The sequence below is a fragment of the Epinephelus lanceolatus genome, chromosome 12 (genome assembly GCF_041903045.1).
Source record: "Epinephelus lanceolatus isolate andai-2023 chromosome 12, ASM4190304v1, whole genome shotgun sequence".
Taxonomy (NCBI): domain Eukaryota; kingdom Metazoa; phylum Chordata; class Actinopteri; order Perciformes; family Serranidae; genus Epinephelus; species Epinephelus lanceolatus.
In genome coordinates, this window is record NC_135745.1 from 8876883 (window position 1) to 8894219 (window position 17337).

At 40.4% G+C, this 17337-nt stretch overlaps 1 protein-coding gene across 5 annotated transcripts in view; it reads left to right on the forward strand.

Moving 5' to 3' along the window:
• Positions 1-17337, forward strand: part of astn1 (astrotactin 1) — a 591813-nt gene that overhangs the window by 278339 nt on the left and 296137 nt on the right. For all 5 annotated transcript variants that reach the window (XM_033650224.2, XM_033650225.2, XM_033650227.2 and 2 more), the window contains one exon: positions 10831-10958. In XM_033650224.2, coding sequence (XP_033506115.2) covers positions 10831-10958 — 128 coding nt within the window. The remainder of the gene's footprint in view (positions 1-10830; positions 10959-17337) is intronic.

The following is a 17337-nucleotide window of genomic DNA, read 5'->3' on the forward strand; positions in this document are numbered from 1 at the left end:
CATCAGTCAACTTTTCAGTACTTTTAAGGGACAGTTAAAAATCATTAATCGGAGTGAAATGTAAATGATATTCTATAATCTTATAACAAAATAAGCAGCTGTACAAACACTGGAAATAATTTCCTAATATGGAAAATAGATCAAGCCTTAAAATATGTGTAGGTATTAATATATGTATGCCAATGGTACAGCATGATTACTTTTTGCTGTTTAGTTGGATGATGAAAAAACTACTCTGATTATGTCATTTAAAAACAGCTAAAAGTAATGCTAGGCTTATTCTGCTACCAAAGTAAAGAATGGAAACATAGTTAATGACTAATGAGATCTTTCTGACTGAAATATTGTATTTCTAATAACGGGAGCCAGTTAATAGTGCATGGATTATTTTTCTCATAAAAGACAATCTTTTTCAGTTCTCATCACACAGGTGTTTCATGTAAGTCTGAGCTGCGGTGAGAGAGCCACACTATCAGCTATCACTGCAGGGAGAAAATAAACTTTGCACAATTAAAATGCAGCTAAAATCATCATCATGTGTTGAGTGTCGTAAATGATCTCTCCATTTGTTAGAACCTCTGTTTTAAAACCAGAGTGGAATAAGTAACCCTGGAACAATAAGATGATTCTACTGTGTGATTGAAAAAAATATCAAGTACTTTTTTTTTTACCTGTCACTCTGGACTCTTGTCCATGTCTGGCATGTCTGGAATTTTTTTTTCATTGATGTGATTGGTCAGAGGTCGGGATGTTGACAGGTTGTGATACAATCCTCAAACTAACCTACTCCTGAGCAGGTTAGCTGTTCAGCATAAGTTACCATGGTAATTTATCCTGGGAAAAAATGAACCAGCTTTGTAGTACTGAAAACTTAGGGTTAACCCTAAAGTTGCCACGCTCACTCCAAATCCTGCTTAGTAGTGCAGGCCTGAGGCAACAGCTAAGTTCCTCACAGAATGAATGTTGATTAGCCAGAGCTTATTATGTGATGCCAGTCATGTTTGTCATTTTGAGCCGTAGAAGTGACTATCAGTGCTAACTTTACCTAAATGTTTGGTATGCTGCTCTATGCCAATGGAAAAGAGTTTGAGAAGAGATTTGTTACTTACAGAGAAATTGAGGATTTGATTCAAATTGTCACCAGCTATCAGACCTCAGCCCTAATTATAGGAACTGTAGGATCCAGTGTTTTTGAAGCTTAACCCATGGTAGGGACAAAGGCAGGACATGGGGGCTTCTGCTACATCGACTTCAACCTTTTATTCTTTTCTCTTTTTTTTTTTTTTTTTTTTTCTTTTAAGAATCTGTTTCTTGCAAGAGCCGTCAACTAAATTGCTGGAGCACATTTCAAATATAAAAAAGAGCACAAGGGAAAAGTGTTCTTTCCCTTTTAAATGCTGTACAGTAGTTTTATTGGCTTAAATGTAATTCTTCTGTTGAGAAATCTCTGAGGCTTTGAAAAGACTGTCTTAAACACTGGACTCAATGGCTGGATATCTTAATCACTCCCACTCCTTCCACCTTCTGTTAGACAGTAACACTGAGGACCAGGGAGTGTACGGTTAACTGACGCTGTGTTAAATGACCTCTAGTCAGAAAAGCTTTCAAACTTTGTAAAATTCTGTTATTTCTTAGAGCCTCTTGAGGCAAAAGTGCAGAGTTACAATGTACAGCCTTCAACAGTCATTGACTTAGTCACTGATAACTATAATATGCAAGTGAAATGGCACTGTGGCCTGTGTCCTCCCATATCCTTTTTATATGTACTGTTTGCCCTTGAGTGAAAGCAAGCGAGAGAAATGGAGACAGAGGGGGGAGTAGTAAGGAAACCTCCATGTGATGTTCACTGGCACTTTGACAAAAGTCCCTACCCCGCTGCTCTGGAGTGGCACAAAGCATCTGTCTCCATCATTCTGTGATGATTAAAAGTCAAATTTGAATATTGTGTAATCATCAGTGGAGTTTTTTCCCCCCTTCAAACCAATGCCATGATTTTTACTTTTTGAAGATCTGTAAAACACACTTTTACATCTTTTGTTGTTCTCCTTATCCCCTACCTCAAACAAAATCCCCTCCTTGTCCATGGGAAATTGACAATTGTAAACAGTCCCTCCAAACGTATGATTGACTCTAATGTTTTATTTATTTGGGAAAAAATGCCTGCATGGGGGGAAAAATGGATCTTCTCTGTGGCCCCTGCAAGGTTTTACTATTTAGTCCTTCTGGAGCAACAACAGAAAGAGGGAGAATAAAAGGGAAGCAGCAAGTGGTATAAGCAGGTGCCCAGCGGCAAAATCCACATGCGCATGGAAAAATAGCCAGGGCACTCAGGTGTGCACCCAGCTGCATGCTAACACTCTTATACACACATGGCTGCAGTCGTCGTGCGGACCCCTTGTCTGCTGGACAGCCAAGCCCTGTCAGCTACATCTCATGAGAGTGTCATTACACACACACATAGAGCTGGTTTAATTCTCTCCTCCCAGCATGGCTTCCTCATGGTTCATCTTTCAAGCTCAGCAGCCCTGAAATGCCTCTCATGTTTTTCGGAAGCACACCCGGCCCTCCCCGTGCAGGAAGCTCCCCCTCCTGTTCACAGGCAGACTTGTTATTGTCATTTCAAGGCTTATTTATTTGATTTCCTACCAGGTAAAATCCAGTCGTGTCATTGTCATTGTCATTGGCAGCAGACTGGTGGGGGCATGAGATGATTCTGGTTACAAAGCAACATGAGATACGAGCGCCTGTGCCCGGGAAGGAGGTCCTATCACTGTGACATCTCGGGAGCTCTGGGCACGATACGATCTGTATTCATATTACAGAGCTCAGTGGCAGGGTCTCTATCTTCCTGTCTCAGCGGGAGCCAGTGGACACCAGTAATGAGATGTTAAAAGCTAACCTCCTCTCATTACTCCTAACACTGTCCCCCCCTTCTCCTCCTCTCTATTCCTCTCTCACACGACAAGCTCGGAGCAGCTTTTAATGAATATTTTAGCACCCTTTGTTCTCATTCTGGTGGCTGCTCAGGATCAATGATTAAGACCAGGCTCCCCCCCCCCCCCCCCACACACACACACACACACACACACACCTAAACTACTTTGCACGGGTATCTCTTTTTTTTTTTTTTTTTTCTCCCTCTTCTTTTTTTGGCTCACCTCAGTTTACTGTACCACTCCCCTCAGGAGAAATACCTTCATTGACTCAGTTAATTAAAATATGAAATGTGTCTGAGAGGGTGGGGTGGGAACTGGTTGTTGAGGGCCGTGATTGGTTCTTATTGAAAGCTGTGAATTTATCCAGTCACATAGTCAAGGGGATCATTGTGAGCAGAAGAGAAACTTCACCTCAGCTCTCTCTAGAAGAGACTGTGTCTTTTTTTTGGCAAGTTTTGGCAGTTTAACAAAAGTTCTTTGAACTGTAAGAGAGATTTCCCTCTAAGAAAATGAATTATTACATCCTTACAGTGCCAGATGGCTGTTAAATGTTACATGTCATCTTCCAACAAAATTAACTATGAAAATTGTCAGACAAGAATACAGCGACAGGAACTCAATCAACCCCTTTTTCCACATGGCGTGCATCTGAGAGAGAAACAAAAAATTTGAGCAAAACAACAAAGATTCACTCTAACGTTCTTAATTTGTGTGCTTTTGAAAACTGAAAGCTGAAAACATGCATAATTGCTTTCTGTAGTAATTGACTTCAGTGTCAATTAAGTCTCAGCTAACCTTGTTTTTCATGGCTCTACAAAGTAATTTTGGCAATAGGTAAATAAACTGTTTCATTGCAAGTTGATAATACATATACAATGTGTAACAAAGAGCAGTAACACTGAATATTCCTCCATTTTTGGATAAGTACAGTATTCCCCTCCAGAAGCCAGGTGGATGGTACAAACCACGTTCTGGGAAGGCGCGTTGATTTATGCCTGTCACATGCATTACGTGTTTTCGAAATACACTCTTGTTTTCAATAGAAATGTACAGCTTCTGCTTGTTGCAAACAGTCTTTTTTAAATGAACGTATTATGTACGTAAAACGCCTCGTTTTTACATTTATTTTCTTATGTTCACGCAACAAAAGCGCAACGTCATGGCTTGGCTTAAAATAAGTACGGTGCTACTGACGTAATGTTATGTCATGTAACATACAGCATGTGACATACATCACTACCGTAGCATGGTACACATACTAGCACACTTTGTTATGTCTGGAGTTAATTTGTCCCATCCTCTACCCCTCACTCCCACCCGATAGGGACTTGCATTTTACACTATGTACTTCCCACTAGCATTTCAAACTGCCCCTGGCCGATGAGTTTTATAACCCCACGAAAGATGCCTTTGTACTTCATTATCTCACATGGACATCCACTGACAGAGCACTGGTGTTTGACAAGTTCGGTTGTCACATGCTGCTTCAACAACTGCTGCCCGGTGCGTATCATACCACTGAAAAAGGTGCCCATGTGTGTCAGCATCTGATGCTGAGATCACTGACAGTGCGGTGGTTTTTGATGGGTTGGGAATGAGAATGAGCTGTATTATGTAACAGACACTGTAAATTTACGTTTCAACAAAACTGTGGTTAACATAAGGTAAGATTTAGATGCAAAAATCACTTGTTATGTTTGGGAAAAGATCATGTTTTGGCTTAAAATAACCTCTTGTGGGGACACAACCCCAGTTGGAAAAGCAGCAGTGTCTCCATACAAAAGAACCACTTTCCTTGTCACTATCCTGGCAGGAATTGCAGCAATATCTCAGTAAGAAACAATCAGTTTTATGGTTTGTTTGTCTCAAACAGTGGTCTCCAGCTTGGCAGGTGCCTCACCTAGGTTTCAGCCCATCCACCATCCCCTTCAACTCCTGATGGCGAAGACAGCTCATATACTTCATAACTTTGTAAACGTTCATATGATACACGTAAAACAGAAATGTAACAAATGTATCCATTATTTGAGGGCTGTTTCAAATGAGTGCTGCAGATAAACCATTGATTATACTTCTGATTTTAAATGATGATGATTGACATTTTACAGTGGCAATGGTAAAAGGTATGTGTGATGAATTAACGGTATGGCTGCCATAAATATCCACAGCCCTGCACAGTTACAGCTGCTCTGCTGTTAGAGAACCAGATGCAGCACAGTCTGTGAAAACGGTTCTTTGCTGTTCGACTCATTGACAGGTCTGATCAGTGGTGGAGCAGGACAAGCACTGATTTGCAAACAGATGTTTAAAGAGATACTTCACCCACAAAATAAACATTTGTACAGAACTTCCTGACAATTTTACCTTGAATTTGTTTTTTCTCGCATGCCTCAGTGGTGAAAGGAGAATCCAAAAAGAAGGCGGACATTCTTCATTAATTGAAGTCAAAGGGGACTAGCAAAACTACATCAAAACATAAATTTACAAAATCTCACACAACTCATTCAGCGTGCTCAGGCATGCTCAGGTTGTGCTACTTGTATGCAGAAGTGTTTTATATTGGACATTTTTTGCAAAAATGCATGTGTTTGGGAAGCAGCTAAGCTTGCATTGTTTTTATGAGCCTGGTTTTCTTCTAATTACCCTCACACCCCTGGCCACGCCATGACCATGCAAATACAATGTCAACAGAATGATGGTATTTGACTTTACTGTTCAGATACTGTTTCTACTCCTGCCAATGGCTGCTGTTGCTCTCAAGCTGTAACTTTCCCCAAAGCAGCAGTGTGTGTTTTGTAAATGGTTGTGTATGCCTTTTAATTTTCACAGCTCAGGCCCAGAACACACTACATGAATCAAATACTATATTATGCATGGTGTATATTAACTGGAAAACTGTCACCAGTGTGAACTATGAGGACTTTTCATGCTTGTTTAATGGCTGCTGCTATGTATGTTTTAAAGGCCCAAGGCTTTTATCGCAGATTTTAATAGAAATACACTTGTCTGGAAATGGACAGCAACTGAGAAGAACATCCATTTAGGCTAACTGCAATGCTTGAGATCTTATTTGCTTAATTTAATAGCTGGTGTCAGATATGGTTACTGGAAAGAAATCTTCTCAGCATACAGGAAGTGGTCGTTTGAAATTTGAGAGTAAAATAAACTGCTGGAAACGAATCATTCATCCAAAGATGTTTCCACTCACTCGTTTTATCTTCTCTTGTCCCATGGGTATACAGTTGGTTCAGAAACTCACAGACCAGTCATGTTGGTAAACTGAGCATGCTGGATGTAGTGTACTGATGGTATATTAAAGGACAACTCTACATTATCACCAGCTAGATTCATAGTTTTCTCCTGCATGCCTATCAATGACAATAACAGAGCTAGTTGCTGAGATGTGGAAATGTGGTGAGATTGTGGGGAGACAATCAGACAGGTGTTCAGAATAAAGACAGGTTAGCTAAGCTGACATGGAATTTTAATACCCAAACCATCCCTGTAAACATCCATCACAGTTTACAGACCGACTCAGAGATCAATGAGGGATAATTAGTGACATGTTATGTGCACTCACTTTTGGTTTTACCCTTTAAATGTTGGCAATATTATTTACAGATAGCAGTGACTGTTTTGGTGAGCATTGCCTCAACTGGTTGAAATGATAACAAAATCTGTGCAAACAGGGCCCACATTATCATAAAACTAGAACTACTGCATTGTGGTAGTATGCCTCTGCAAACCACTCAAGTAGGGTTGGGTCACAAGTGTCACACAAAAGACTGTTCGGCATGTATTTTTCACATTGCGGGGATTTTTCACTGACATTTTTACACAGAGTCCGCACCGCTTATACTACGCCCGAGTCTGTGGGGACCTGTGTCTGCCTCTTTGCTAAGCGCACAGCGAGCAGGAGAGAGAGGGGGGTGGGGCGGGGACTGAGCTAGGGGGTGCGAGTGCGCATGCGCCGAGGCCTCTACTGTAGCCTGGAGTTTGTTTAATAGTGACGGGGAGTCGATAATGGCAGACAATTTAGTCTCAAAGAAATCAAAGAATGCGCCACTATGGCAACACTTTGGCTTTGAGCCGGACGAAGGAGGCAACCCTTGTTTGCACTGATTGAGTAAGCTGCAAAATTTATTTGTAAGGAATAAAATAAACAACTTGTTACTGTCACTCTGCTGTCCTGAGGTCGTTTTTTATTTTAAATGAGTCATTTTCGCCCCCAAGTGGCGAAAATCTGGTATTACCGACTTGATGCGTCTTTTTTTTTTTTTTTTAATTTTTTTTTTTTTTTTTTTTTTTTTTACAAAAACTGGACTGTTTTTTTTTTTTTCTCATACCGACCCAACCCTACACTCAAGTTGCACTTACAGTTTACATCCATGTCTGTGAAAACATGGATGCTTCAAACACATCTTTCTCCTCGGCAGCACAAAAGATCTATACAGTAAGCACAGTTTTAAAGGAGCTATATGTAAGAAATCTAAAGCAAATCGTCATAAAATCATCCTAATATGTCACAGAGACTAAGGAATAATGTTCATATAACATACTGATCTCACCGACAATAGTACAGCCAGAATATTCGCATTTAAAAAACATTTTTACAGTCCGCAAATCATGTTTATGTTTTGAATTTGTGTTTTGGCCTGTTGCGCCACCCACCGCCGTCTACCAGTCACAGTCAGTAGAGTCTCAGCATCAGTTACAGTTACGACTGAGCTACAGCAGCACGGCAAGCAGCATTAGCAGTGTCCCAGTACATAGCATTAGCAGCCGGCTCCTCCTCAGCTGTATCCCGGCAGCAGCGTTGGCAGTGTCCTGGTACATAGCATTAGCAGCTGGCCCTGCCACGGCAGCCGCCCGTGGGCAAACAAATCAGTCTCCAGCGTGCCGCTGTCCAGCAACCTCAAATCTGTAGGGGAGGGGGGGCGGACACGACTCGCGGCAGTATTTTGAATTTGAGTGCAGTAACCATTTTGGCCACATTCTTACATAAAGCGCGTTTAAGATTAGTGTTACCAGTCCACTATCTGACCAAATGTGTTGCTTTCTGTTCCTCAGATATGAGGGTACATCGTGATGTCACAGAGTTGACCTTTGACCTTTTGGTAATAGAATATCATCACATCATCATTATAGCTGTGTGTGTGAAATTTTGTCATAAATATTACACATGAATTTTTCAGTTATGTCCGAAAACATATTTTGTGCCTTCACAATAAAACTTACTTTTGACCACCAAATTCTTCTTGAGCTCATTATTTCCCTACATTTGTGCCATATTTGAGGAATTCCCTCAAGGCCTTCTTGAGATAGTGTGTTTGGGAAAATGAGATGGACCCAAGGTCATAGCAACCTTGACCATTGACCACCAAAATAGAATAATTTTATTGTTGAGTCCAAATGAACATGTGTGCCAAATTTAAAGACATTCCCTCACTGTGTTATTGAGATACCAAGTTCACCAGAATGACACAGATGCAAGGTCACAGTGAACTTGATCTTTGACCACCTAAATCTAATCAGTTTAGCCTCAAGGGTAAACTGATTAGATTTAGGTGGTCAAAGGTCGACAACTAGAGGGAATTAAAGAAATTCCCTCTAGTTGTTTTATTAGATATCATGTCTCAAGAATGAGATGGACAGACAACCTCCCACAGTCCAAAGACATGCAGGTTGGGGATAGGTTAATTGGTGACTCTAAATTGGCCGTAGGTGTGAATGTGAGTGCGAATGGTTGTCTGTCTATATGTGTCAGCCCTGCGATAGTCTGGCGACCTGTCCAGGGTGTACCCTGCCTCTCACCCTAAGTTGGCTGGGATAGACTCCAGCCCCCTCGCAACCCTCAAGAGGGGCATCTCCAGCTGGCCACCCGGAACTTTTTTAAACCACTTTCATCAGTGCTGTTTCCGGTTATAGAAAGCAGCTGTTTTAATGAAAAATCTCCAATAAGCACACCATTTGCCGCAGTCTTGCCACCAAAGGGCAGACTGACAAATTTTGCCACTAGCTGGTGAACATAATGAAGCATCTTGCATTGAAAGAGCTACATTTTTTCCCCCCTCTGGGGTAGGTGAAGACCAAAACAGAGACCAGAACAAAATGAGGCAATTTACAGCTGATATGTTGCTGGTCATCAGTTCTATAGGACTATCATACGTCAAATGTATTTGATTTTTGGAGGCAGCAGCTTTAAGTGACAGTATTTAATAAAAAGAAAAAATAAATAAAAAAAGTTCTGGCTGCCTAATGCAGTCACTAATGTACAAGGTTGCTTAGTACTGTACATTTTAAAATGAATAGTCTGCAGTCAAAATAATCAGAGGACTATTGATCCCTACAATAGTAAAATAAAGATATATTCTCATCAGCTCTAGTCCCGAGACACCTGAATTACTTAAGTTTCTGATTTATTGAAGCCATTCAGTTATGTAACCTTGTTGTGAACCTAACTGGCATTGAGACAAAGAATGATGGAGTGGACGAAATGAGTGAGTTCAACCAAGAGTCACTCACAGCAACAGACAAATGAGGACATCAGCTTTCAGACAGAGGATGAGTCACGTTGCAGCAGAACAAGCAACATAATGAAAAATGTCATGCATAATGTCAGACTTTGTCTCTTCAATAAGTGTTCCTGCATAATTATTACTGTGTATTGATTTTTCCTTAATGATGTGCCAGAAAGTGTTGCTTTACAATCTCCCACTGATGAGAGGCACACTTATTTATTCATCTTTGATCTAGTCTGTCCTTCCAGCCGTCATTCGTTCATGACAGTAATTCTCATCTGACTCCCTCACCTTTTATCTTTCATATAGGTTGTTCAAAAGAATTCATATTTTAGAGGAAAACACTGTCCTGTATAATTATAATAATAATACAAAAAAAATGCTGCCAGCAAGTACATAAATACAAAAATGCAATGCCATCTGCATCTACAAATATTAAAAAAAAGTGATACAATATTTTGTATGAGGTTTAAAGAATATCAGTAGGAGCAAACCCCCTACTATTCATGGGATTTCTAGTCTGTCATGGGATTTTTAGAGTTGAAATCCAGACTTGGATGAATTCAGTTGATGTTACATGTTCTTACAAGGTTTTCCAAGTGAGTCTTATAGCAGGAATGTGCTACTGTACAATTTATAACATTTTGCAATCCACTGCACACATTCTTTTGGTTTTGGTGGTCTGGGAAACAGAGGTCAGATACACGAACCGCTTTGAAGGCTTGTGACTAAATCATTGTGCATGCAAGGAGAAAGGAAAATGGGTTTAGACACTTTGCGGGAAAACGTGATTCAGTTTTTCATCAAATCAATCATTGTGACAACTGGGAGCACACGTGCAAGCCTGATTTCCACTCCCACAGTTGCCATGGATGTAACTGCACTTCTTCTGCTGCCTTCTCCAGCACTCTTTAAACCTAACAATGAAAGGAACAGCAAAAAAGATGTATCATTTCATTGATCTACCCATGCCACATTGGTGACACATGATCATCATGCAAGGCTGTGGCTATTTATAGAATCCATAGTGTTGTTAATTCGTCATGTAAACCATCTCTGGCTTAACTGTATGGACTGTAAAACATTATGGACCACACTGTACACAGTCATAGAAATGGGCTGACAACTTAAATAATATTTTGTTAATCATATTTTGTCTCTTCAAAGTAGACTTGAGGCACAGACATTCTTACTGCACATTTGTTGATATGGTGCATGCATGGTTTTCGTACATTTGTTACGAACTCTTTGTTTCTTTGCATCCATCTTGTTTGCCTCTTTGCGTCTTGTTTCTCTCCTCTCTCTATATTGGATGACTGAGTGCTTCTGCCTCTAAATGGGACCTCCCATCTTCTCCTCTCTCTTGACACCAGGCAGAAGAACTTTGCCCGAGGCATTGAGCAGCAGCTCCCAGATGGCATGGTGGTTGCATCGGTGCCAACAGAGGTCCAGTGCCACGAGGAGCTGTCGGACCCTGTTCCCGACCCAGAATACCTCACAGGTATGAGACCATATTTCATAGTTCACTCTGCTAGCTTGCAGCTGTGCGATACCACTTCATCACCGGCCTGTCGGAAATCCTCATTACTCAAAAAAAAAAAAAAAAAAAAAAGTCAACTTCTCAGGGCTTGAAAACCAATGTGGAATGCTGTTTGAGTAGCCCAAGGTGTTTGCTGATACATCTGACATTTTAGTCGTCATTTATCACGTCTGGGCGGTGCGCCATGGTTAGGGTGAAAGTGGAGAGTTATCCGGTGCTACAAACTTCATTCATATAGGGCCCAGTGTGGATAGTGTAGACCCCTAATGGGTCCAATGAAACCCAGGACCTGATTCTGGCTGGGTCCTGGCAGGGTTTTGTTTCAGCGGGTCTTACCTCTGTGTGTTAATGTTTGTTGATACAAGTAGAGTCACTAGAGGCTGTGATCATGTGTTTCATGTTAATCATACCAGAATGTGTGTTTTGAGGTAAGGTTCCTTGATCATTGGTGGAGCACCCTGCTGCTGCCAGTGTTGGAGTTCTCACATGATTTGCAAACCTGTCTCCTAGAAATTAGCTTTATTTATGACCAATTTGCAACAGCAGATATGTTTGAAAAGAAATAACGCTGCCCAGATATTTTTTTATCACCCAAAATAGGAAATACTGTTAATAAATGTATTTGGGAATTGTCCACTGATACACACTGATAACATATGTCTTGTTTTCCTACAGTATCCACTCTTGTAATACATTATTTGGTTATAGCAGCTAAGGGATAATTAAACTTATTTATGATTTTGACACAGCAATTGGTTAAGGCCCGTAGTCTAAGTATACTTAAATATAGACTTGGTTAAATAATGTTTATCTTCCTCTCTTTCTTATTTTGAAAATGTATTTTTGCACATTACATCTATTAAGGGTTTGGGTTGGGTTATTTGACATTTTGTACTATCAAGTTAGGTTACAAGTCAGGTTGCTGTGTTTCTTCGAAATATTATTTTAAAATTTGGCTTATATTGATTAGTTTTGTTCTTTTCTGACACTGAAGTTTGGTTGCTTGTCCTGTCAGGTGAGTCAGAAGTAAAGAACAATAAAACACAGGAGAGCAGAAACTTCATGCTAATGATTTTGGACTGCATTCAGAGCTTTCACTCGCAGCCTCGAACTATTGACCCACATTGCAGACTTGTGCTTTATTGTACTGTGCCAACATAGTTCAGTGTTGTCAGATATCCAAAATCATATTCTCAGAGATCAAGCTGACCGTTGGCATTTAAAGGGGAACACAACCTACATTAAGGATTCCCATACGTTATATGGATGGTCTAGGAAAGTTCAATCAGTGTTTGTAAATATGAGCTGTTCTCTGTGAAAGCTAGAAACCAGAGAAATAAAGCCTCTTTCCCACGGCACAAAAAAACGAATACTGACACCTGCCAACATCCAGCTTGTATTTAATGGGAAATGTTACAATTAGCATTCACTCCTGGGACAAATGACTCAGCAGTAGTCATGGATATCTGTCTGCTCCAGCTTCGATCAACTTCGATCATCAGTGATTGAAATACAACTCCCCGTAGGATGCAATCCAAGCAGCGCTCGGACATCATTCAAATTGTAATTGCCACAGAGTTTGAAAGAGAGACTGAAGATAAGAGATATAATAAAGAAGTAACCACTGTAACATTTTCACTGGCCTCCATGCTGCTTTCTACTGTTTACTAGCCCTTCTGTGACTTCAAACGTGTCTCACCAGTAACAAACAGAAAGGCATATTCGTCTGCTGCAGAGGCCACTACACAGCTCTGGTCTACTGGCAGTGGGAAAAGGGTCTATCTCCTGTTTTTCGCGGATTAGCATACACGTGCTAATTTTGATGTGAAAAAAGGTATAAATGTCTCGGTCTAGAGCTGCTCCATGGACAATGAATAGGAGACTGAATTTGTGGACCGGAGATTGCTTGTTTTCTCATCTATACCCAAATAAACTCTTCTACTGTAGTGTTTTCAGTTCTGAAACAGAAATTGTGTCCATATACCCAGAACATTCCCCTGCATGCTTTCAGTGTCAACTAGAGCAACTTTCCCAATTTATTGTCTATGGAGCAGCTCCAGACTTTGTACTTGAAAATACAAATTTGAGTTTTAGCACTTTTGAATTAACAAATGAAATCCCCCATGTCCCCCCATCATGTCCATATACTGTTTTACTATATGTACAGTACCAGTCAAAATTTTGGACACACTTTTCCATTCAAGTAAATGGGAAAGCGTGTCCAAACTTTTGACTGGTACTGTACATATGTATCTATATCTATATATATCTACATATACATATACATATATATGTATGTATGTATATGTATATATATATATATATATATATATATATATATATATATATACAGTACAGGCCAAAAGTTTGGACACACCTTCTCATTCAATGCGTTTTCTTTATTTTCATGACTACTTACATTGTAGATTCTCACTGAAGGCATCAAAACTATGAATGAACACATGTGGAGTTATGTACTTAACAAAAAAAGGTGAAATAACTGAAAACATGTTTTATATTCTAGTTTCTTCAAAATAGCCACCCTTTGCTCTGATTACTGCTTTGCACACTCTTGGCATTCTCTCCATGAGCTTCAAGAGGTAGTCACCTGAAATGGTTTCCACTTCACAGGTGTGCCTTATCAGGGTTAATTAGTGGAATTTCTTGCTTTCTCAATGGGGTTGGGACCATCAGTTGTGTTGTGCAGAAGTCAGGTTAATACACAGCCGACAGCCCTATTGGACAACTGTTAAGTGAGAATCTACAATGTAAATAGTCATGAAAATAAAGAAAACGCATTGAATGAGAAGGTGTGTCCAAACTTTTGGCCTGTACTGTATATATATATATATATATATATATATATATATATATATTAGGGCATTAACGGAAAAGTCGATTTGTCGACGTTAGTGGCACAAGTCGACACCCCGCGGGAGGAGTCGACAAGTCATGTGTTTTTTCCCTCTCTCTCTCTCTCTGTGCTTACGCTGATACTTTATCCTTGACTAAGTGAACATACTCGAGCGGACTCCGCGAGGAATGTCCGCAGTCATTTGGGCTTTCATAGTCGAGCGCACCTCCGCGTTGTAGTTTCCTGTAAAAACGTCCGTTAAAAATCCCTGTGATGTGAAAAATACATGCCGAGCAGTCATTGGTGCGCGGTCGTAAAATCTGAGCTTTGTGCGCACAGGGCTTGTGGACGTCCGCTTTGAGTCCGCGAGGACCTCCGCAGAGTCCGTTCCGTGTACGTTCCGGCCAGGATGTTCGGGCCTTGACAGACACACATCACGTGTGGAGATACTTCACTTTCCTCCGCCGTGTCAATGTGATGACGTCATCAAATGACTTGTCGACTCGACTTCGACTTTATTGACAGATAAGTCGACCTGAAAAAAATCAAAGTCGTTAATGCCCTAATATATATATATATATATATATGTGTATATATATATATATATATATATATATATGTATGTATGTATATATATATATGTACATATATATATATATATATTATGTATATATGTGTGTGTGTGTGTATATAATTAGTTTATGACTTTGTCTTGACAATGAAAATGAATTACCTGCGAGCATCACCATTGTAAAGAATGATACTCCAAGTTGTCTGCTGTTTCTCTCAGTAAGACTCACAGGCAGCTCACACTCCTCAGCTCGCCAACTCAACTCAATAATGAATGTGAAGGGAGAATAGGTAGAACATTAGCAAAATCATTTTTTCAACTGGGAAGTGTGTGTGTGTGTGTGTGTGTGTGTGTGTGTGTGTGTGGGAGAGGGGGGCGGGCAGTGGGTGGGCTGTACCACCACTGTCGGGATTCATTAGTCGGTGGCATCAGAAGCCATCTCGCTGTTCTCTTCATTACCAGTGCAGCACATGGCAGCAATGTTTGAGCTGCCATTAACACAGAGAAAGAAAGACAAAGAGAAGAAGAAGAAGAAGAAAAATCTTGGCTTGCTATATATAAAGAGATTCCAGAAGGCCAAAGATGTGTATCCGTCCATCTGGATGCCTCATTATCTTCTGAGATTGACCTCACTTTGTTTAGCATAGTTTTACAGTCTCAGTTTCTAAATGTTTGAAATTATGCAGAGCAATCATAGACTCAAGTGTTTGATTGACTAGTTGGATAGAGAAAAAAGCTCTGTAAAGAACCATTCCATTTTGACAGAAGATGAAAAATAATATTTCTCTTACTATTTCTCAGTGCTGGCATTTAAGTTGTAGAACATGCAGGACTTTTATAAAGAGCAGGCAGCTGTAATGGAGAGGATATCCTCCCCTGCTCTGCCTGCATAAGTAATAACCTTTTTGTTCGTGTTTGGAGTGCGGTAGAGAGCACTACAGTAAAGAGTGTAGAATTAATAATTATATTTCAGCATATTTCCTGGAGATGCTTCATTCAGGCAGCCTGCTGGCGAAGCTCGTTCCAGGCACCTGTGTAACTGCCTCTGAATTGCTTTACCACGTGGAAAGCAGCAGATTGCAAGATGGGTTTATCGCTTGTTGTTGATATAACAGCGTAGATACAAGGCCAGTCAGGACAGCAATTCAAAACCACATCATCCGAGGTTACGTCTGAGGTGATGGACAATCAAATGACGACGGAGCGGCAGCAGTTCCAACCACCGTTTATTGGAACTTTCAGAGGATATTAAAACCGTCTAATCTAAATGGAACTTCTGCTGTCACGTCCCTGAGCCCCTGTTCTCCCCTCCGTCCCCCTTCTTTGTGCACAGCTCAAACCTTTTTATCCCTACATCGCCCCTGGGCCCACAGCGCACAGGGGCCTGAACAGAGGCCGACGCAGCAGCACTTCTCCTCTCGTGAATTTTGTTGGGCCTTTGCTGCAGCAGCCGTGGGCTTTTATTGAAGAGTAATATCATGAATTGAGATATCATTTCAAAGCATCCAGCGGGGAGCCACAGAAGCACACAGTGTACTCTGGGGCACAGTGGTGCAGTTTTCACTCTGTTCCCAACCAATGCTAGAAGTGAACTGATGCTAGAGGGGGCTTGAAAAATATAATGTGGAGGTCCACAGAAAAGGGTAAAGATGTGACAATCCAGCTTATATGTGTAGAGACGTCAAATCTGGACCTACCTCTGTTCCATTAGCTTCTGTGTGAAAAGTGTCCTTAGAGCTTACCGTCTATATTTAAAGAGAAATAAATACCACAGCACTTACAATTAGAAACTGAAACCTTTGTGATTTGAAGTTAATTAAGTTTAACAGCAATTTGTTTGTTTGTATTCAAAAACCTAAACCTCTTGTGAATTTATCCAGAGCGGTAGTGCAAGTATTAAACATTGTAATTATTTCTCCATTATTTATTATATCTACCCTCGCTCTCCTCTTCTAGCTGTTATCTCTTCAGTCTGAATAAAAACAGGACATTCAGTTTCTCCTCAGCTCTCTAAATGTATTATACAGCAAACAACATGAAGTACACAATATTCATCAAAAACTTCATAAAGGTTAGGCTGAGGTGACTGATAATGCAGAACTGAAGCACATTTCCCTCACGGCTTAATATTGCATTTGAAGGTGAACATTTTAAACAGCCACCCACGTCCTTTTTTATGTTTGTTTTCCCTCAACGTCCATTATACTATTATTATTATAACAGCAAGCAATTAATTCAATCGATCCATTGAATGTACAACAATATGTGAAATCTCCCATGTGTTGAAGCTACAGATTTTTTTTATTCCGTTGATAGTGGTAAACATAAAAATAAAACAATGAAAATTGCTTGACAAAAGATGCTTCACTCGAGGGTGCCTTAATAGCTTTTTTTTTTTTTCCTTTTCCCGGAGCTTTTAACCACATCTCAAGCGGATGGAGTTTGCTGATTTAAGATAGCTCAGATGTTGTCACGTGACCAACAGCAAACAAGCACAGTGGCAGCTAAGGTAATTGTTCACTGAGGAAGCCTGTGAGATGCTGGAGAAAACACTTACCAGCAATCATTTTATGTTTGTTTTTAGATTCACGTAACTTAGGGTTTCTACTAGAACATGTTTACATGCTTTAGTGGTAAAAAACATTTATATTCCTTATACCATCTGTGCTGGAAGCTATTTTGCTTTTTCCAGGATTGTGAAAGCATGACACGGCATGCTCTCGCTCTCATTGGCTTGTACTTGTTGCCTTCATTGGTTGGGTTGGTTAGGTTTAGGCAAGAGTTGTGAGATTGGTTGGGGTTAGGGTAGGAATGTTAGGGTAAGCCATTCAGAGGCAGAGTATGGCAGAGTAGAGCAGGTTATGCCTTTGGTATCCTCAGGGACGCTAATTCGCATACTATAACACCTGTATCCA